Below are 23,476 nucleotides of genomic sequence, written 5' to 3'. Positions count from 1 at the left end.
GAACGGAAACAATGCTGTTTTTGGCTGAAAGCCTCAGTTTGGAACTTCCATGCCCTTTAGAAGTAATTAGTAGACCCTGGTAGAAGAGTGGCCCTCTCCTTGCTCTTCATAAGTAAACTGCTGAGCCCTGGTAGAGGACTGACTCTCTCCTCACTGTGAAGTCCTTCCTTCAGACGGTGTTTGCTCCTCGCTTTTCTTCAGAGTACACTAGAAATGTTCTTGTCTGCTAAAAATCTTCAGGGAGATGCTGCCTAGAAGGCAAAATCTTGCTCCCACAGGCAGGTCATTTGGTCAAATAAAAAAACTGCATTTTTCTTGACAAAAGAACACAATTTTCAGTCAAACGAAGTTAGAAACTGCAAGGAAGAGATTAAAAACGTCAAATGAAGTTGTTGAATCCAAAACAAGAACAAAAAACAACTACAAAAAATAACAAAACAATGTTTTTTACAGAGAAAGAGCCTAAAAAGGTGTAGCTCAGTGCTCTGGGCAGTCACATTCAGACAAAAATAAATTGGCGTATGGGTATTAATTAGGCAACTTTGAAAGAGAACCAAGACATGAGCGATGCATCAAATGAAAATAGATGGACATTTGATATACACGGAGGACCGGGGGATGCTTTTTACTATCTCACAGAGGGTCTGATTACGAGTCAGGCAGAACAGTAACGTCTGCTGAGATACTTAGCTGCCTGTTCACAAAGGGCCAGCTGTTTCTGCACTTGTTTTCCCGGAGTGTGAGATCACTAGAAATTCCGGCTGGTAAAATCTCATGAGATATTGGCTGCAATAGCAGCCAAGCTACATTTCCCACTCCACCTTGACTTTCTTTGACAGCAAGGGCAGAGCACTCAGAGCTGCCCTCTGCCAGAAGTAATCTTCCCTTTCCCTCCCAACTATGTCACCCCCACCGAGGTCCCTTTTCCAGCTGCCAACTGCTTTGAGCAGGTGGTAATAGGAAGCTTAAACCTCACAAAATTGGAAATGCTGTGAAGTTGTATGCCCAGTGGATCTGAGACAATATCGTTATTCACCCATTCCATGAGCATTAACTCATAACGGAGGTGAACAATTATAGTATTCTCTGTATATGTTTACGAATAACTCGTCATCAATCGTGGTCTTAAATTCAGACGGCAAACATAACTGCTTGTTTGACTATACCTAGATGACTACCAACTGAAAAACAAAAGACCTAGGCAAAGAAACAATGTTCCCCTTACCTTTCAATTGGTATGAAGTTCTTTTCAATGAAATCAGACTGATATGCAGCATTTACAAATGAAAAACAAAACATTATGTATTTATGGGCACATACAGGATAAGATAAATGATTAGGGCAATATTAAAATTTGTGACACGTAACGCCAAAGACCATATTTCTAAACACCCAGCACCTCTCATATTAAACATACCTAGGTTCTTTGCTTTTTAACAACTAGCACAAATGTGCGATACTCTAAATAAGGAAGGCATGGATGTGTGAACCTCTTTATATTCTAGTCAAGTCATTCTGCTTAGTTTTAAGATAGATGGAAAGAATGGAAGGACCACTGTGTCCAGAGAAAACGTATGCAGCTTTCTTATGACACATCAATGCTACTCTCTGCATTGCTGGACACTGTCATAGATTCTGTTCACTACTATACAGACACTGAGCAATAGTGTACGCTGAAACTAGTCCCCTTGCTGGTCGCAGCGTATAGACAATTCTCCAATTCAAATGCAAATTTTTACCACTGCCACATATTGAATAACAGCACCTATTTGATTAACACATTTGCCACTGGAATTCTTTTACCTAAAATGTTACTTTCCACAGCTTACCATATCCTTAGGCTCAAGGATTATTGCAAGAAGAGCATCATGTAAGGAACAAAAAATTTTACTCAATTGCCGGGTTTTATTTTCATTCGAAAAGTAGTAGCATTTGGCATCGTACATCAACCATCTATTTGGACACACAAATCTGTTAGCAAGACTCCTTCCTGAAATAAAAGAGACAAAAAGAAAAGTACAGTAAAATTCTCCAGGTTTTTATCACTCCTTTATAACTGAGATGACATATTCTTGTAAGGTTAAAGCAAAGATTTGAAGGAGTTTAGTATTACAAAACTAAGATCCTATTAAGTGTTTCAACATTTCCATTCAGCTGTTTTCATTATTGCTTGAAAGAATTTGGTACTTTTTCTGTCTACTGTCAGACTATTGTTTATACAATGAGCCGATTAAAGTGCCTGAATAAACTGTGAGAATGGGTAAATTCAATGCAACAGTATTATGAGAGAATCTGTAGTTAAATGTTTCTTCTTGCTTGTTCCTCATTGGTGCATATCCTGAAAACCATGTACTTCGGTAGTAATGTATTAAATTCTTTGTCTAAATTCCTAAAGAACAAGTTACTTACCTACGGTAACTGTCGGAGACAATATCTAACTGCAGATTCCTTACCTTTGAATTCCCCAGGCATCAGGCTGGATCCAGAAACTTTTGCTCAAGCAATACCCCTTGCCCGCGATATCCGGTGGCTCCAGTCGTTTGCGTGTGACATTAGTTATTACCTTTGCAGTCACCTATATAGGCGCCAACCAGGCACGCAGACATCAGTACGTTTTATTTTTTCCACGCCAGAAGAGCAGAGCCATGAATATACTGACCAAAACGTGTGCCAAACTAGGGTCCTGAAAAGGGAGTTACGCTAGCCCTAACAAAATCAGCAAGACATGGGTGGCTCTGTAAACAATCTGCAACTAGATATTGGCTCTAATGTAATGTGTATACTTGTAAAGCGCACTGTTGCCAGCCGGCGTCCTGGCACTGTATACCGCTGGGGAACCCGTCCTGGCTTTCCCTGTGGGATGGTCCCTGCTGGGAATCCCCATGGTGGAGACAGGCATCCCCGGAGTTGAGGGGGCCATTGTGGAGATTAGGCAAGCTAATGCCCAGAGTCGCCGAGTGGGAACCCTGGTTAGAGTAGGCACCGAGGCGAGAATTATCGAGTCCGCTGACCCTGGTTCACGACCCTGCCGCATAAGGAATTGAACCCTGGTCCCGGGCCGACTTCTGCTTTCGGGTCTGCCGCCTCTAACCAGTGAGCCACACCGCTCTACCAGATAATGTGTTACCAAAGGAGTAGTTTCTGTCCTGTAACTCCAGTTCTGTAGTAAGGGTATCTCTGTTATAGTCATAATCTAGTGAATAGTCCCGCTCATGAGCGTGGACCCCGGATCAATCAAAAATAATCTCTTAAACTGTCTAAAAATGCAGTCCTGCACAGACACTTAAGAGAGAATTTAAAGACATATAATGCAGTCTAAATCCACAGGCTACACTGCCCAGCACTTCAACTAGACATATCACCAAAACCACAAACAGCACAGCTTGCCAAGTTTTCTTCATAGAGAAAAACTTCCCCTTTTACCAACAAAGCCTCTGGAATGATTAAGGGAGGAAGGGGAGGACAGACAAGCCCCATAGGCTGCCATTATGTGGCTCAAAAAGGGATACCGGGATACCGTGCCTTTAAAAAAACTTTCTAGAACTTTCTCAGTATCCCAGAATGCCCAGCAGGTCCCATTTACTTTCAGTTCTTTTTGAAGGCGTATAACGCTAGACCTGTACCATTCCAAACATAAACCTCTGTCTCCACCGGGGAGGAGGGCGGGCGCTTATGACTATAACAGAGATACCCCTACTACAGAACTGGAGTTACAGGACAGAAACTACTCCTTCTGTAGTAGAGGATCTCTGTGTATAGTCATAATCTAGTGAATAGAATGGCAAGCCCATCCCCACACCAAAGCGGCGGTGGAGAAAAAGAAGTACAACACAACTACTGTGCGAACAGATTTCGCAGCGAAGCCTGCCCAACCTGAGTGTATGCCCTGGCATCAGTATCCAGACAGTAATGCTTAGCAGAGGTATGGACCGACTTCCAAGTGGCCGCCCTGCAGATTTCTGCAATGGGAACATTACGTAACAAAGCCGTCGTGGCAGCTTTGCCCCTGGTGGAATGAGCCTTAGGTTTACCCCCTTAGCCTTTTGATAACACAATTGTATACAGGACACAATCCACCTCGAAATTGACTGTTTTGAGGTAGCAAGACCTGTCCTGACTGACCCATAATTGATAAACAATTGGTCTGACCTATGAATATCTTTGGTTTTATCCAGATAAAATGTCAACACCCTCCTGACATCAGGGAATGTAGAGACCTTTCCACTGGAGAGGAAGGATTAAAAAAAAACTTAGGTAAAGTTATGGTCTGGTTAACATGGAAATCAGAAATAACCTTAGGAAGAAATTTAGGGTGAGAACGCATCACAACCTTAGAAGCATGAAATACAGTATAAGGTTCTTGGCAACACAATGCCTGAATTTCACTCACCCTGTGGGCCGATGTAATAGCCACGAGGAACGCCGCCTTCCAGGACAGGTACTGCAACGAAGCCTTATGAATAGGTTCAAAAGGTTCCTTCATCAATCTGGACAGCACCACATTCAATTCCCATGAAGGTGAAGGAAGCCGGACAGGAGGAAACACTTTCTTCAAGCCTTCCAAAAAATCTTTGATCACAGGGATCTGGAAAAAGGAGGTCTGTGAAGGGCATTTCCTGTAGGCAGTCAGCGCAGCGAGATGAACCTTAATGGAATGAAAATCAAGGCCAGACTGCGGCAAATGTAAAAGATATGGAAGGATGACATCTTCCTTACATGTCGTTGGATCATAGTTCTTGGACTTTCACCAGATGGAAAATCTCTTCCACTTGTACGCATAAGAAGTCCTAGTAGAAGGTCTCTTAGCTTCCTTCAGTATGTCCATACAATCTGCAGGGAGATTCAAATGGCCATATTGCACTATCTCAGGAGCCATGCCGCCAAACTCAAAGACGAGAGATTGGGGTGCACCATCTGCCCCCCCGAACTTCGTGAGAAGATCCTGCCGGCACGGCAGCCGAATGTGAGGAAGGAGAGACCGGTGAAGCAAGTCTGTGAACCACCATTGTCTAGGCCATTCCGGGGCAATCAGAATCATCCGCGCCCTGAACTGGGCCAGCTTGATGAGCACCGCCGGAATCAGGGGAATGGGTGGAAAAGCGTACAGAAAGCTGATCGACCAGTTGATCCATAACGCATTCCCCAGCGTTCCCTGCTGGTAGTACCTGGATGCGTAGTTTCGGCATTTGCTGTTTTCGGCGGTGGCGAACAGATCCACGTCTGGAGTTCCCCACCTTGCGAAGACGTCTCCGAGCACTTCGTTGTTTATGACCCATTCGAGGTTTTCCTGGATCAGTCTGCTCAGTGCGTCCGCCTGAACATTCTGCACATCTGGTAGATGAGTAGCCGTTATCGTCAGTCCTCTGGCAAGAAGGCAGTGCCAGATCGCCTGCGCCTCCTGCGACAGGGTGCGCGATCTCGAGCCTCCCTGCTTGTTGAGGTAATACATCGTGGTGGTATTGTCCATCTGTACAAGCAGAGAGTTGGTCTGGAAGGACGGATGAAAGGCCTTCAGTGCCAAGTGAACAGCTCTGAGTTCCAGAAAATTGATGTGATACGTGGACTCCGTCTGGGACCACGTACCCCGAATCTGTAACTCCCCGGAATGCGCTTTCCAGCCGTGGAGAGTGGCACCCATCACGATAGTCTGAGTGGGAATGTCCTTGTGGAAGGGAACCCCTTTGAGGAGGTTCTCCGCTGAACACCACCATTTCAGAGACTGTAGAGCATGCAGAGACAGTTGTATCTTGTCGACCCAGTTCCCTCTCCTCTGGTCCCACTGATCCTCCAGACACTCCTGCAGCGGTCTCATGTGTAGCCGTGCGTGTGGTGTGAGGAAGATACAGGAGGCCATCGACCCCAGTAGAGAAGACACCGTCCTCGCTGTTGTAGATGGAGCGGTCATAAGAGCCTGAGCCTTCCGAAGGAGTGGTAAACGTCTTTCCTCCGAAGGAAACACGCTTGCTGACAGCGTATTGATGAAGGCTTCCAAGTACTGTAGGCATTGGACCGGAGTCGGGACAGACTTGGACATGTTGATGTGCAACCCCAGCTTGTTCAAGAGAACGGACGTCTTCTGGAAGTCCTCTTGAGCTTCCGAGAAGGAGGATGCCTTGATCAACCAATCATCTAGGTACGGGTAGACAAACACCTTGTACTTTCTCAGGTGTGCCGCTACCACTGCCATGCATTTTGAAAAGGTCCTGGGCGCAGACTTCAGCCCAAATGGTAACACTGTGTATTGATTGTGATTGGCGCCGACTTGGAATCGCAGGAACTTCCGGTGTTTCTGTGCAATGGGCACATGGAAGTATGCATCCTGTAGGTCTATCGCGCACTGCCAGTCTCCCCTTTGCAGTTGAGGGTAAATCTGGTGCAAAGACAGCATGCAAAATTTTTCTCTGTGAATCCACTTGTTTGCTTGTCGCAAATCCAGAATAGGCCTGCACTTGTTCTTGTCCTTTTTTCGGACCAGAAAGAACCGTGAGTAAATGTAGATGTAAATGTACATGTATTTATATAGCGCAAATCACCGACACAGTATCTAAGCGCTTGCTTAGGGAACCTGTCCTGGTATTCCCCTGTGAGATACCCCGGCAGGGTGTCCACAAGGTGAAAGCCAGGCATCCCGCCGCGAGGGGCCGTAGTGGAGATTAAGCAAGCTATTGCCAAGAGTCGCAGAGTGTGACCCCATGAGTCGAGTAGGCACCGGAACGAGAATTGTTGAGTCCGTGGAATTTTGAGCCCGAGACCCGCCGAGGCGGGGAATCGGACCCTGGTCCACGGCCGATCTTAGCTTCTGGGTCTGCCACCTCTAACCACTGAGCCACGCTTCTCCAGACCTCTTCCCCTTTGAGACAGAGGGACGTCTTCTATCGCCCTTTTGCTTAACAGGGTATCGGCCTCCGCCTGGAGCTCGCGCAGCTGAAACTGTGAGCAAACTGGTGGAATTGCTGGAGGCGGGCTGGTGAACCGAAGACTGTATCCATTGCAAACAATATTCAGCACCCACTTGTCCTGAGTAATTTTTCTCCACTCTGCCAGAAAATATTGAACGCTTCCCCCCACCGGAGTGGGTATCGGATGACGGGGAAGTAATCGCTCAGGGCCTAGACCCGTCCGGTCCTTTGGTCGCGGTGGCAGACTGCTGACCGCCCCTGTCCCTCTGACGTTTCTGGAAGGGCTTCCCTCTGGAACTGCTGCTGCTGCTGCTGTTGTCCGGACTGTTGACCTTGCCCTCTGCCCTGTTCCCCGTACCGTCTCTGGAACGGGCGGTAGTTCTTCTTCTGGTCATTGGGCTTCTACAAGCCAACAGCCGTCAGAGTCTCAGCCTCCGCCTTCATGCTGGCCATCTCATCATCGGCGTGTTTCCCGAATAGGGTTTGCCCGAGAAGGGCAGGTTGGCCACCCTCTGTTGGGCTTCAGGCTTCAGTGACGTCAATCGGAGCCACGCGTGGCGCCTCTGATTAACTCCATGGCAGTACCCGTGGGCTGCCAGGAGCGATGAGTCTGCAGCTGCGCTGATCAGCTGGTTCGACACCAGCAATCCCTCATTCAGAATCTCCATAAAATCCTCCTTCCCATGGGAGGAGGTCAGCAAACTGCTGTAGGGACTCCCACAGCGCCCGATCATAGCACCCCAAAAGCGCAGTTGCACTGGCAGCCTTCATGGAGGTAGCGACCGTCCCGCACACCTTCCTGCCCGCTGAATCCAAACAGCGACTCTCCTTGGCCGGAGGCACATTTGAGGACAGGGTGGTGGCATGTTGCTTCCTCGCCATCGTCACAATTACGGAATCCGGAACTGGATCCAATCGGAGGAAAGCCGGGTCCACATCAGGAGCCTTGTATTTCTTTTGCAGCCTGGAGGGGGCTGCTTTTGCCACCGCCGGAGTGAGGAAGAGCTCCATGGCGGGTTCCACTAATCCAGGCACCAAGGGAAACAGAGGCCTAGATAGGTGCTTCTTGTGGAGAGTCTCAAATATTACAGAGGTTGTAGGAGTGGGCACAGTCAGTTGGATGCCCAGCTTGTTCCCATCCCTCAACAAGACTTCCTGAAAGGAGACCACATCGTCCACAGGGGATACCCTCGTCCGAGGGGATTCTGATAGAGTTGCCGAATAGCCCCTTGCACTGGACGAACCCGTGCTGTACCTAGACGGACCCCTCCTACGGTGTCGTCTGGATCTCGTCGATGAGCGACGGCGACTCCTGGATCTCCCTCTCCGTTCGGAGCGAGATCTAGGTCTTCTAGGCCTTGGACGTTCCGCGGGTGCTTGCGGCGGCGCCTGCGGTTTCGCGGGTGCTTGCGGTGGAGCCTGCGGTGGTGGTCTGACTGGGGACCTCGGCCGAGGTGCCCCCTTAGGCGGCATAGGGAGGTGCGTCAGTGAGACCGACCTCGGAGGCCGTGGCGGTGCATGTGGAGGAACAGGAGGAGGTGGTGGCAAAGGAGTGCACGGCGGCGTCTCCTTAGGCAGTGGAGGAGGAGGAGTAGGTGACTTCGGCTTGGGAGTAGAGTACACCACAGAGTACACCGAGCTTGGTGACTCCCTCATCTTCTTCCTCGGCATAAGCGACCGAGAAGCAGCGCCCCCTGTCGGTGACCGACGTCGTCACCGTGCCCCTGAGGATCTGGAAGGACTCCTGGCTCCAGAACGCCTCCTGGAGGATGATCTCTTCCTCTTAAGGACCGAGCGCCTCTTCGGCATCGAAGAACGCTTCCTCGACGCCGACCTATGCCTCGACGACGGGCTTCACCTCCTTGACGCTGAAGATCTGCGCCTTGACGACGAACGTGTCCTTCTCGACGCCGACCGCCGAGTCGACGTCGACGGTGACCGGCGGCGTCGCCTCGACGGCGAGCGCCGAGTCGACGCGGAGGGCAAACGGCGGTGTCGCCTCGACGGCGAGCGCCGATGCCGGCTGGAATCCTTACGACGTCAAAGTCGATGATGATGACGCCGATGATGATGATGTCTTCGGCAGCGACCTCGACGGCGGTCTCGACAGTCCCCTCGACACCGAACGTCGATGTCCCCTCGGCCCAGAGCCCTTGGGAGACGGGGAGCAGATCGCCGTCATGCCTCTCAACACCGTCGTTAATGGTATCGACGTCGACGGAGAACGGCGACGCTTTCTGGCCTTCTTGGCGCTGGGGAGCCCCCCAGAGGCCTCAGCATGGGCAGAGGAAGTAGATCCAGCCTGCCCAGACCCACCTTGACTCTGCAGCCTTCTTTCTTCCAGTCCTTGGTGCCTGATCTTCTTTCTGTCTCTCAGGGTCCTGGAGGAGAAGGTCTGGCAAATCTCACACTTCTCAGGTAAATGAGTAGAAGGGAGGCACAAGATACACACAGGGTGTGGGTCTGACTTGGCCTTCTTCCGGAAGAAATCCGGGCATTTATCAAACAATGCTGGCATTTTTGACAAAAGAGGAGTGCTCAGAATACTAGAAAAGGAAGAGGGCACCAAACACGTCGAGTGTTAACACTCACACACTTTAAAAGTGCAAAATTCTTACAATAAACACAAAAAAGGGAGAGCTCAATGCTCCAGGGTCCTGCTAGCAGGAGCCGGAAAAAAGAACTGAAAGTAAATGGGACCTGCTGGGCATTCTGGGATACTGAGAAAGTTCTAGAAAGTTTTCTTAAAGGCACGGTATCCCTTTTTGAGCCACATAATGGCAGCCTATCGGGCTTGTCTGTCTTCCCCTTCCTCTCTATCATTCCAGAGGCTTTGTTGGTAAAAGGGGAAGTTTTTCTCTATGAAGAAAACTTGGCAAGCTGTGCTGTTTGTGGTTTTGGTGGAACGTCTAGTTAAAGTACTGGACAGTGTAGCCTGTGGATATAGGCTGTATTATATGTCTTTAAATTCTCTCTTAAGTGTCTGTGCAGGACTGCATGTTTAGACAGCTTAAGAGATTATTTTTGATTGCTCCGGGGTCCACGCTGATGAGCGGGACTATTCACTAGATTATGGCTATACACAGAGATCCCCTACTACAGAACTAGTTCATCTGATAGAGACTTCTAGCGGTGGATTCCTTACCTTTGAATTTGATACCAAAGCAGTACCCTCCTGGCGGTCGGCTGCAGAGTGATTCCTCACGATAGAATGTCCTGCAGGTCCGGACTGGCAAACTGCCCGTCCCTGCGGACCGAGTGATCAGGCAACATGCCCACGTTGCTGCCTGACAGATGCCCAGGACTGGGAGACCCCGAGCCAAGGCATTAGTCACAGCCTTTCCCGTGGTGGAATAGGCTCTTAATTTAATTTAATATATTTAATTTAATTTAATATATTTATAGAGCGCAGAACCTGTCACCCAAAGGGCATCCTGGCGCTTTGAACAAGAAGCCATACACAGTAACCACTCAAGCCGTTTTTGGTCCCTCAGGGGGCTGCTTCTTAGCCAGGGCATAGCAGATCTTAATGCAGAGACTGACCCAGCGAAATCTGGTCCTTTTCTGCACTGCATGACCCTTCTCACCTCCCATGTACCCCACAAACAGTTGGTTGTCTGCCCGGAACTCTTTTGTGAGGTCAACGACAACGCTCTTTTTTGGTCCAGATGGTGGAGGTGCTCTTCTTCTTTAGAGGGATGCAAGGTGGGCAGCATGGTTGCTTGACTCAGATGGAATGGGATCACCACCTTCAGCAAGACTGAAGCATGGGTGCGAAGCCCAAATTTATCTAGAGGGGACAGGGGGATGGAGGCGTACAAGATAGCGCCTGCAACTTACTCACCCTCCGGCAGATGTTATCACCACCAGAAAGGCTGTCTTTATGCTAAGCAGCCCAACAGGATGCAGAAGGCCATGAGGCCCAATAGCCCCAAAAAGTAGACTCACCAAAATCCAGGATAGAGGCTGAACTATCGGAATCATAACTTGAATATCATGGACTATTCAGGAGGATGAGTCAGGTGTGACTTTGGCATTTTATAGAGAACCCCAGTGAAGGCAGGAGGTTTGCCATGGTCTAAAGGTGGGAGACGACAGCCTGGGGCGAGGACACCTTCAAAATCTAGTCCTCAAGGTAGGGAAAGACTGAAACCTCTAACCTGCGCTGATGAGCTGTGACCACCACCATCACCTTGGTGAACACCTGAGGGGCACTGGTAAGGCCGAAGGTGAGCACGGTGAACTGATAGTGCTCGAGGCCTACCTTGAACCGCATGCAACACCTGTGGCCTGGCAGGATATGGACGTGAAACTACCCATTTGCCATCCTGAAGATCCAATGCTACCATTCAGTCTACTTGATCTAGGGCAGACAGGACCTGAGCAAATGTAAGCATCTTGAACTTCTCCTTCTTGTGGGAGAGATAGAAGGTCCGAAGATCTAAAATGGAGCATAGTCCCTTGTTTTTCTTCGGAATCAGAAAGTAGTGGGAATAATAGCTGTCTGCTTCATAAAACGGGATCTATAGCTCACTCGGCCAGGAAAGCTGTAACTTCCTCTTAGAGCAATTTTAAATGCTCCTCCGCCAGCTGTTGTTGGTTTGGTGGAATAGGAGAAAAAAAAGAAAGGAAAGGCAGAGAACAGCACTCCTGAATGATCCGCAAGACCCACTTGTCCGAAGTAATGGACCTCCAGTGAGGGAGATGATGATGATGGATTCTCCCACCAACTGGAGTGGTGTGGTCTTGCAGAGTTAGACTAGTAGTGCTTGGAGGCTGGGCCTGCTGCTGCCGAGTTGGCCGACAACTGCCGGCCTCCATTTCCAGGACAGAATGAACCGCCTCCACGTCCCAGCACAACTTGGGAAGTTTGTTCAGGAAGGTGGCTGGGATAGGGCTGACACGGCTAGAATCCCCTTCCATTGCCACAAAAGTGCCAAAAGCTCGACTGGCCACGAGGTGTAGAGGAGAGGCCCATGGATCTGGCCGTAGCACGATAGTCCTTGAACCGTTCTGGGTCCGAGTCTGCCTTGTCCCCAAAAAGACAGGATCCATCAAAAGCATGTCCATAAAATTACTCTGGACATAGCCCGAGAAGCCCCAGAAGTTCTAAGCAAGGAGTGGCACCGCAACGCCACTATCGATAAAATCGCTCTGCCCAGCGAATCAGCCATCTCTTGCATTCTTAACAGCCTGAGACAGCACAGCCCGGGACTCCTCCGGGACTTGTGGCAGCACCTGGGTAACCATCTCCCGAAGGGAGAGGGAACAACAGTCCAGTAAGCATGCGGTATTCACCGACCTTAATGCCAGGCTAAAGGAAGAAAACATATTCTTACCAAGTGATTCCAGCCTCTTGGATTCCCTAACTGGAGGGGCAGAAAGGAACGCGCCCTGGGAGGTAGAAGCCTGCACCACCAAGCTTTCAGGGGTGGGGTGTTGGCTAAGGAACTTGGGGTCACACAGAGCCGGACAATGGCGGAGTGCAAATGCACTATTCAGAGGAGCCCCTGTGCTAGGCTTGGACACACACCTAGAAGGACATCAGTAAGTGCCTCATTGAAGAGCAATCAGGGTTCAGAGGTGGACACCCCAGGCTGAAGCACTTCAGTCAGGAGATTAGTCCTGAGCTGCACAGAGGGCAACTCCAGTCAAAGGACCTCGGCTGCCCTCTTCACCACCATGGCATCCGATGCCCCATCCTCCGAAGCCACACTAAGCCGAGAGCATGCCAGTATCTGGGGAAGTGTCCAGTACACTGGCTTCCTCATGTTCCCCATACCAGTCAATCTGCTCTCCAGAAATGTCCTGGTGTTCAAAGGGGGCCATAGACCCCTCTTAGTACTCTCTAGTGCCTAACTCATCATCAAAATGTTCAGGTGACAACATAAAACATCTAGGTTCTACGAGCGCCAGAATCGGCGTCAAGCGACGCCGTTCCGACTTTGTGTAGTCAGGGATGAGAATGGGGCTGGAGCAGCTGGTGGCCCCGAAGGCATCAACTTCGGGTCCGATGCCGGGGAAGGTCATATTGCAAACGACCGGCGATGTCCTGGATCTGATCCACGAGGCCTCACCAATGCCAACTACGTTGAATCCAATGGTGCCTATTCTGACCCCCGCGGGCACGAAGGCTCCCAAGAGGGGTTGGCCCACTCAAATACACTGCACATGGCCTTGTAAAACTCTTTCATTTGAGCGGAGGTCGATCTGGCTCCTGGAAAGAAAGGCACAAAATCAACCCTGGCTCCACAGAACCGTGCCTAGCGCATCGGTGCTCCTTTCCTGGTTTGTCCATGGACAACAGTCGAGGCGAAGATGAAGTCCGCTTGTACTTTTTCTTCTTCTTGTGTCTCTTCACGAGTGTCCCGATGACCTTGAGTGGGACGAACAGGACTTGGGGCTCCGGGAGCAGTCCTGTAACCTCTTCTTCTTTGATCGGGACTGGGATCTCCACAGAGTCTCGCTGGATGGTGTCAGCTGTGGTCAACAAGGATCTTTATGGCCCGCTCCCACAAGGCCTTTGGAGCCATGGGCCGACAGACCGATTACGACTTTGTGTCTTGGTCGCGCCTGAGACGCCAAAAGTAGACGATGTGTGAGTCGATTACAGACTTGGAGCGGTGACAGGTGCCACAGGGACTAAACCCTATCTTCTTCAAAGACATCCTCGCACACAATAGAAACAAAGTTGAAAAAAATTTGAAAAAGGCCTGTCACAAAGCAATAGAGGGGTAGCTCATTCCAGATTGGCGGTTAACTGGTGCGGAAAGAAAAGAACTGATATTTGTGTGCCTGGGTGGCACCTATATAGATGACTGCGACGTCATAACCGACACCCACGGCGTCAGGCAGAGCTGAATGGAGCCACCCGATGGCGCATGCAAGCAGTATTACTTGAGCAAAAGTTTCTGGATCCAGCCCGATGCCTGGGGATTTTAAATGTAAGGATTCTGCAGCTAGAAGTCTCTATCAGTTACAGGACCTACTTTTCCTCTGAAACCAGGAATACCAGTCCCACTTCATATGCTGAATATTCCATCGAACTATACTTAGTTTTTGTACCTATCTGTATTCTTTACTACAACCTATGAGGATGATACATTTCATGTATTTTGCTCAATAATTCTTATCTAAACATTACAATTTGACCCATCTCTGTCATTCTTACTGAGAATATCACAGTTCCTACTACTGATCTGAGACCACAAGAAACACAGACAAGTCCACTTGGGGAACATCAAAGTTAGTGTAGGGACTACACTGCTCCGGGTCCAAGCCGTTGGCGTACTCTTGGTAAGGTCATGAGAAACTAGTTTGTACGTCAACATCCCTCGGGCCCCTCCTCATGCAATGAACCTCACCTAATAATATCCCTGTTCCATATCTCTAAACAAATGAGCCGATTCAGTTCTACATTGTAGGAAAGTGCCCCTTTTTTGGATGATGCCCCCATTTTGCCTAAATGTTGATGTACTTCAACTGAGTGTGCCCTTGGCTCCTGCCAACCAGGTGCCCAGGGCATATGTTCTTTCTCTAAAACTGTATGTTACAAAATCCTATTGGCAACTCTATGGCCATATGTAAGACCCTTGTAAAAGGTACCCTAGGCACCAAGGGCACTGTGACCAGGAAAGGCCCCTAAGGGCTGCGGCACTTATTGTGCCTCCCTTAGAGGCCCTGTACCTTCACACACACACACACAGTGCCATTGCAGGCTGAGTGTTTTGGTGCACATCCCTGTGTGTCATGCCTACAACCCACTGCCCTGGCAAAGGTAAGCCACCCCTCTAGCTGGGTGCGCTATACCAGTGATTAGGATACAGGTGTATGAGCCTTGTACCCCTACAGTATCTATGAACCCCTGGGTCGAGAGCCTGCAGCTCTCAGGGTCCTGAAACAAAGCACAACCTGGGACGAGGTGCAAAGCCTCCTCCACCAGGATGGGCAGGGTCCACGAAGGGGAAGCTTCAAAGGCCTGCTGCCTTTGTGAGGTACCCCGGCCGTTTGCTGCTCCCAGAAAATGGCCCCCACTGCTTCTGACCCCCATTTTGGGCTGTAAAATAAGCTTTAAAAACCAACATACGAATGGAGGTTTGCTCACCTTTGCCAACCTCACCCCTCAGGTGGGGGAAGAGAGGTGAAGCACAACTCTCAGTCCCCGCCACCTTGAAGATGGAGGAACCCAACCAATCAAATTGAGGCTCATGCCTTCCTCCCATGAGAGGGTGGCATAAAAGGGGGTGTACTCACCACAAGGAGGGGATCAATTGGTTCCGACATATATCTACCCGTAAACACCCTTAAATGTAGTATTAAGGGAAAACCCTGAACCTTGCTCCCTCAGATCAGAACCGAAAAGTAGAAGCAGGAAGGAGAAGGGCCGAACAGCCATGCGGATAGAAGTAGAGCAGGAACCAACTACCTTGGCCCAGGCAGCAGCAGACCTTGAAAACCCAGAGAACCTGCCCTGCCTTTGTGACTCAAAAAGGACCTTGTCTCCCGTGAGCACTGAACTTGCTAAAAAATAACTGACTCTGGCTCCGGCCGACTCCATGAGCCTACATCACTCCGCTTCCAGCTCCCTGAGCCCGAGTGATCCAACATCCCAAGGAGGTCCCTCCAATGATCCTACCCTGGATCCCAGGGACCCCCGAACTGGCAGAAGTTCCTAAAACGAACTTGCAGCCAAACAACTGGAAGGTCCCCTCAACCGGGAATGAAGGAGACACCCTGACCGACTCCGTAACCGAAGCAGCCCAAAAAAAGCAACCACCACCGTCCGACTGACTGTTACCAAACGCTTGTGTTCACAGGACAACAACACCCAAAGACTCTAGTCGCCTTAACAGCAGCTGACCGACTCTGATGGAACCGAATCTGCAGCATTAGCCAAGACTGCATCCTACACACAGCTGCCTCTGCACCACTGATGGTGTCATTCTTGTTGGACATTGGGCCCTACAGTACTTACCTCGACCCCAGGAGCTTTTTGTTTCCCATCCTGGTGGCCTGGTTGCCACAGACCACAAACCAATTACTGCACTAAGCCCGTTGGCAGACGTGTAGTCCCTGCACTTTGCACCCAGCTGCTTCTTTGCCACTGACAGTGCGACTCGAATGCCTCATTGACCGAGTCTATCCTACAGACCCATGAAACCCACTTTTGTCTTCCCAGGACTAAATGTGGCTTGTGTGTAATACTGAAAACCTGTAATAAGTTTGCAAAACGCACTATATGATTTTTTTCCTTCTCTCAGGAAATGCACCAGCGAGGCATGTAGAGGTACCTGGCTGCATAAGAAAAGTAATTATAAAGTAATTCTGACTATCTGCAAATACCAAATGGTTATATTGTAAGTAAATCACAGCAATCAAAATGTATTTAAACTGCATATTCTTGCAAAGTATTCTTATACTTACCTGTACCAGGCTTGGTTTGGTTCTAGAAAATAAATATAACTAAACAATATTTTTATACAACTAATCGGTCTGAGTTCAAGTCTTTGAGTGTGTGACATAATTTCTTGCCTGAGTGTGTACAACAAATGCCTAGTACTACCGTCTGAGAAAGCCTTACTGCTCGCCTACTGTAGTGTTCTGCTAGGTCTTCTGTCTAGTCTTTCTGGAACTCTCTACCCTCTCTGTTCTTTCCTGTCTTTTCTTGAATTCCATTTAGAATGTGTTTCAAATGACCAACGGATTATTGATGATCTGCCTGGCTGTGAGCTGCTGCGCAGCACCTGTTGCAATAAACTTGCTCTTCAACTACATCGACTCCGACTGAATCACTACAAAAAAACGTGGCGACGATCGTCTACAGGTGTCTGCTGTCCACGCGTGCATCAAAGAAACAAGATTTGTGCCCAACGCAGTTAGATCAATGTTGTGGTTCTATCGTACCACGCCTCATTCCTCCACCAAAGTGTCCCCTTTTGAGTTGTTACGTGGGAGAAAACCATGTTCGAAGGTGTGTCCTGGGTGGATGTCACGTTGGGTGAAAATGAATTCCATTGACAAGGTGGATGAAGTTGCTAGGTCCAACGTTATGCATGCCCAATCCCAACAGAAAAATGATTTTGACTCCAGGAAGAAAGTGTTTTCTCAACCATTCAAGGTGGGTGAAAGAATTCGGATTAAATTACCTACTCACTCCACCAAGGGGAGTCCCAAGTTTTCCGAACCCCTTGTCATTGACAAAGTTTGTGGCAATTCTGTGAGAGTCAATATGAAGAATTGGTGGAATGCTGCCAGGGTTGTCAAGGTGGGCGAACCCATTGTCAATCACCAGTCTTCTCATGATGTTTCTGTTTTGCCTTCCACTTCTGCTGTCCCTGTCCTACCTCGTAGGAGTGCTCGCACTCGGGTTACTCCTGCAAGGTTTTGCTAAAGTTCTCGTTTCTTCTTTTTATTCAAGATTTCGCTATTGTTCCTTGTTCTCTTCACCTGCTCTCGTCTTTCTTTCCTTTTTGTTTTGTAGGAGAGAGGATAATGTAGTGTTCTGCTAGGTCTTCTGTCTAGTCTTTCTGGAACTCTCTACCCTCTCTGTTCTTTCCTGTCTTCTCTTGAATTCCATTTAGAATGTGTTTCAAATGACCAACGGTTTATTGATGATCTGCCTGGCTGTGAGCTGCTGCGCAGCACCTGTTGCAATAAACTTGCTCTTCAACTACATCGACTCCGACTGAATCACTACACCTACACAACCAGAAATAGAGAATAACAGGTTATCTACTCTTATCTCTGCCTACCTTTGGGGATATACTGAACTCTGTGCACACTATACCTTACTTTGGTATAGTATATACAGAGCCAGCTTCCTACATACATTGTCTTATTTCAGATGAAATAGAACATTGGGAGAAAGTGGGGATCTCTAACATACACAACCTATATCAGAGTCGCTTTTTGGCTAAATTTGACACATGGGAATAACTGCATGGTCTGCACAGTGGCAAAACACAGAGAGATTGTGTTATTATGAGACCTATGGAATATTTGGACTTTGAATCACGGACGACGCCTTAGGGGGCTCCTGAGATTAAAAATCCCTGGTGAATGCCCCGGTACACTTTTATTTTGAGTGCCACTAGTAAGGTTAAACAATAAGGTACAATGAATGCCTTTGGATGTAATCATCCAAGTATCCTTGGTGTTGCATATAACAGCCATCCTGTTCAAGTTCTCTAAGGGTCCACAGCTTTCATAAGGACTGATTAATTTCCTCTATCAGAGTATGATATATGTCCTTTCCCTAACAGACTGTTAAGTGACTAAGGATAAAGGTAAATTATTAACATGCTAGCTTACTTAGCATATAACCGTTCCCTGTGCTTAAACACACAAGTATGGAAGGGCATGCCCAAGAAATCAAATAGTCATCAAGGGCATCATGCCATAACCAACCTATTCAATGTCCACATCTCCATCACCATAAATATGAAAGCTGTGATTATGACTAATAATAAATATCCCATGAAGAGGTTTGACATTCAAGTGTTATTTATGAGAACTAGAAACAGACATGGGCCATTGTATTCAAAACATGAACTCAGTCAGTTATTTTCCAGATGTTTCAAAAAAGTTGTTTATCACACTAACCTTCCTCATTCCTGTCGAAATTCCACTTGAGGTGACTGAAGTATCTGAATAGTCCATGGTATATGTCTGAAATAATAAGAGACAATCTTAGTGATTAATGTTCTCAATCATCTCTGGGTTTTCATTGTACCTTCCTTTTGTTCATCTTTGTGACCGTAACCCCTTCACTGCGGGGGTTATTTTCCCGCTAAGCTGGGGGGAGGGGGGCGCGCTGACGAGCTAAGCTGAGCTCGTCATGAGGCACGGCGCTCCTGCGCTCATGACGAGCTCAGCTCGTCACAGGTGCATTACCTGCCGTGGAACGCTCAGCAAAGCAGGGGAATTATCCCCACATGCGAGCGTTCCACGGCTCATGACGAGCTGAGCACCTGAGCGCCAGCTCATCATGAGCATGGAAGAGGTTAATGACATCACAAGAAGTGATATCATATGTCCCCTGCCACGGATTTTTCCCTGGAAAGCATGTCAGATGACTAACATCACACAACACGGCTTCACTATAGGTAAAAGGCATACGATGATGGTACTATAACAGATAAGACTAAGAAATATCTCAACCAAGAACATCCTAAGATACCAACGTTACATATGCTTCCAAAAATTCATAAGCATCCAACACACCCTCTTTTTCGACCTATAGTGAATTCCAAAGGAAGTATACATGAACCAATAGGCAAATTTTGGGACGTCCAGCTACAGAGTTTTGTTAAAACCATGAATACATATGTCAAAGATACAAGTGATTTCATCAACAAAATGGAGACTATCCAATTAACAGAAGAGCAAGAAATTTGGATGTGCACTATAGATATTACATCTCTCTACACTTCCATTCCCCACAACCTTGGCATAGAAGCAATAGAAGAGAAACTCCTATCCTCGACTTTGGATCAAAATTTTCAAATATTTCTCATGGAACTTCTGACATTCACCCTCTATCAAAGTTATTTCAAATAGAATATTGAATACTTTTTACAGCTCACGGGTACCTCAATGGGCAATTGTGCCTCCCCAGTATACGCTAACACCTTTATGAGTATCTTTAAGAACAAATACATTCTCAATCCTGAATCATGGAAGAAAAATGCGAGAGTATTTCTCAGATATATAGACGATATTTTTGTACTGTGGCAGGGTACCTATCAAGAACTTCAATCAGCACTCACCAACCTTAACACCATCAATGAACGGATCCAATTTACATACCAGATTGATAATTCAACAATTGCATATTTGGATGTACTGCTTACACGCAAGAACACGAAGATTGAAACAACTCTATATAAGAAAACAACTCACCGCAATAACTTACTTCATTACACAAGCTTCCATCAGCTCCCCTTGAAAAACAACTTGCCAGTATCTCAACTATACAGTCAAACGCATTGTATCAGAATCAAGTGAACTACAAATTCAAACTGCCAATATGATCTCCAGATTTGAGGAACGAGGATACCCCAAACGTATCCTACAACAAGCTGAACAGAGATGTAATATGAAAACAAGGAAAGAATTATTACAACAGACACAAAAAAACAAAACTTTGAAAACAGTAATTGTGTCTAAGTATTCAACTTACAGCCAACAATACAAACGGATTATCATAACACATTGGCCGCTACTCAGCAACACACCTGACTTTGCAACAATAATTGCTAAAGAACCTACATTTGGGTACACCAGGAGTAAAAACATCCAAGACTTACTAAAATCGTCAGAGAAGAGTACAAAAACCGACCATGAGGGTATGAGCCCCGTCATAATTGTAGCAACTGCCACAATGTTATCAAAGGGAACGTCATTACGCACCCTATGAAAGGTACACCGATAAAATTGAAAATTACAGCTACATGTGATACCACTAACGTGATTTATTTATTGAAATGTCCATGTGGATTAGCCTATGTTGGCAACACATCAAGAAAAGTCAAGACAAGAATGTCAGAACACAAAAGTAATATCAGAACGCAAAAAACTAACTCAACAGTGGCCACACATTTCAATGAAAGACATAACAATATTTCCCAGTTGAAATTTATTGTTTTGGTAGTGATAGAGAAAATACCTGGAAGGGACATGAACAGAACATTGTTACAAAGAGAAAACTATTGGATTTATTTACTAGATTCGATGAAACCAAATGGGCTCAATGACCGATGGAATTCGCCTGTTACTTATGATTACATTATGAACTAAGGAACTACACAGATCACCAAGAGTATTGGCATAAATTGTTAAGCTTTACATCCTAATATTATTTATATATTTATATTCTCATTTGTCAATATATTTAATAGGTTGTATCTTGCAACATTTATTCATCCGATTGTATCTAAGATCAGATTAGATTCCATCTGGTATTTTTAGACCTTTGTAAGATGGCGCTCACACACGGCTTTCAATGAGATTTGTATTTTCCCCTTATCTTCGTGACATTATATTACCCATTGTATTACCCTTTCTATTTGGCGCATTGAATATTATCGCATAACATCATACTGCAATCATAATTACTCATTTCTAATAACCACTAAACGGGAGCACGCCCTATTTAGATCTCACACCACTCTAAGATGGCGACCACGAGTATAGTCCCCTTTTCATGTTCAAACATTCGCTTAACATGCGAGTGAGACGCTGTAGCTTCTAACCACACGAACGGAACACGAGCATGAGCACGTATTACTAATTGGCAGGTAAGATACGGAGACCAGCTACCTTACCTTTGCATTAATAATCACTAATATGTATAGAATGGATTCACTGCCACTTCGATAATTAAAAAGCCACGAGCGACTCTATTTCACCTAACTTTCACTGGTTATACCTAAAAGACTTACACCCGCTATTTTTCCACTTTCGTAAACCATTTATCCCGCATGGCGAGTTACCTTAAAATCGATCTCGCAATGGAGTAGACTTACTAATAACCACTAGAATACCACGACCTGATTAAGATTGCTAGATAAATCACCGCAATATACACCTACTAATGAGTTATAAGGAATTGAATTTGTATCTTCATGGGAGTAATTATATATTTTTGTTTAGAGTTTCCCCTGAAGAAGTGCACGGCTGTTTAATACATCACAAAGAATATGTGATTTACGATTAACTTCTGAATTAAATTCATATTTGAATTCACAAAATATGGAGTCATTTCATTGAACAAAAAGACTATTACTTAATCGCCCTCCAGCGATTTTTGTTGTGCCCAGAGGGTCATCCTCTAATTGTAGAGGATGCTTGCTTAGTTTTTCTACATTCACACTTGATGGTTCAGAGAGTGATACCTCGGTAACACACCACAAAGGACGAAATTAGCCAGTGCGCAACCAATTTATACTTATATTCAATGCGGTTGTACTATCAGCATGATAGCTCCTGCCGGACCTTTTCTGCTCTGGTAAATTCAATATTTAGAGTCCGGAGCCATATTAAAATGCCTTGTATTTGTTTCGGATCCAAAATGGCTCTGATGGCGGTACACATTTTTTCTCCATCAGACATACTTTAGGATGCCTCTCATTGTGTTAAAACAATATATTATTAGGCAAACGGCAGAGACTCCTTAACAAAGCCATTCCTGGGATATTGGAAAGGGTGGGGGTGAAATTGGGAGACACCGAAACATTTTCAGCATCCCTCGTTGTCATGGCCCACCCTTAACAGAATATTTCCCAGCACGACTTCTGTGGATGCATATGGATAACAGGAGACACAGCATGTATGTCAGACTCTCCCACTCTCTCTCTCTCATTGACTAACTCTCCCACTCTCTCTCACTCACTGACTGACTTACTCTCACTCTCTGACTGACTCACTTTCACTCACTGACTAACTCACTCTCACTCACTGACTCACTCTCACTGACAGACTCTCACTGACTCTCCCCCTCTCTCACTGACTGAGTCTCCCACTCTCTCTCACTGACTGACTCACTCACTCACTCTCACTGACAGACTCTCACTGACAGACTCTCCCACTCTCTCTCACTCATTGACTGACTCTCCCACTAACTCTCTCTCACAGACTGACAGACTCTCTCTCACTGACACTCTCCCACTCTCTCTCACTGACTGACAGACTCACTCTCACTGACAGACTCTCCCACTCTCTCACTGACTGACTCACTCTCTCTCACTGACTGACTGACTCACTCACTCTCACGGACTGACTGACTCTCTCTCACTGACTGACTGACTCACTCTCACTGACAGACTCACTCTCACTCTCTCACTGACAGACTCTCTCACTGACAGACTGACTGACTCACTGACTGGCAGACTATCACTGACAATCTCCCACTCACTCTCACTGACTGACTGATTCACTCTCTTTCACTGACTGACTCACTCACTCTCACGCAGGCTCTCACTGACAGACTCTCACTGACAGACAGACTCTCACTGACAGACTCTCACTGACCGTTTCTCACTGACAGACTTTCACTGACAGTCTCTCAATGACAGTCTCTTAATGACAGACTCTCACTGACAGACTCACTCACTGACAGACTCGCTCACTGACAGACTCGCTCACTGACAGACTCACTCACTGACAGACTCTTTCACTGACCCTCTCCCACTCTGACAGACTGACTGACTCTCACTGAAAGACTGACTGACAAACTCTCACTGACATATTTTCACTAACAGACTCTCACTGACTCACTCTCACTGACTCTTTCTCACTGACAGACTCTCACTGACTCTCTGTCACTGACTGACTCTCACTCTCACTGACTGACTGACTCTATCACTCCACTGACTGACTGACTCTCTCACTCTCACTGACTGACTGACTCTCACTAACTCACTGACTGACTGACTCACTCACTCTATCACTGACTGACTGACTCTCTCACTCTCACTGACTAACTGACTGACTCACTCTCCCACTGAACTGACTCTCTCACTCACTCTCAATAACTGACTGATTGACTGACCTTTACCCTCCTGTTATTTATGCCTTCC

At 47.0% G+C, this 23,476-nt stretch overlaps 1 protein-coding gene across 4 annotated transcripts in view; it reads right to left on the bottom strand.

The window, feature by feature from the left end:
• The window catches only part of LOC144770833 (C-type lectin domain family 2 member B-like), a 356,826-nt gene that overhangs the window by 215,729 nt on the left and 117,621 nt on the right, over positions 1 to 23,476 (bottom strand). For 3 of the 4 annotated variants that reach the window (XM_078655612.1, XM_078655613.1, XM_078655610.1), the window contains 2 exons: positions 18,501 to 18,566; positions 1,830 to 1,990 (listed from right to left, as the gene is read on the bottom strand). In XM_078655612.1, coding sequence (XP_078511738.1) covers positions 1,830 to 1,990; positions 18,501 to 18,566 — 227 coding nt within the window. The remainder of the gene's footprint in view (positions 1 to 1,829; positions 1,991 to 18,500; positions 18,567 to 23,476) is intronic. The other variant, XM_078655611.1, reaches the window with a different exon arrangement.

This window comes from Lissotriton helveticus, chromosome 7 (assembly GCF_964261635.1).
Source record: "Lissotriton helveticus chromosome 7, aLisHel1.1, whole genome shotgun sequence".
Lineage (NCBI taxonomy): Eukaryota > Metazoa > Chordata > Amphibia > Caudata > Salamandridae > Lissotriton > Lissotriton helveticus.
Note: the sequence above shows the minus strand (reverse complement) of the source record. Positions and strands in the feature narration are given on the sequence as shown.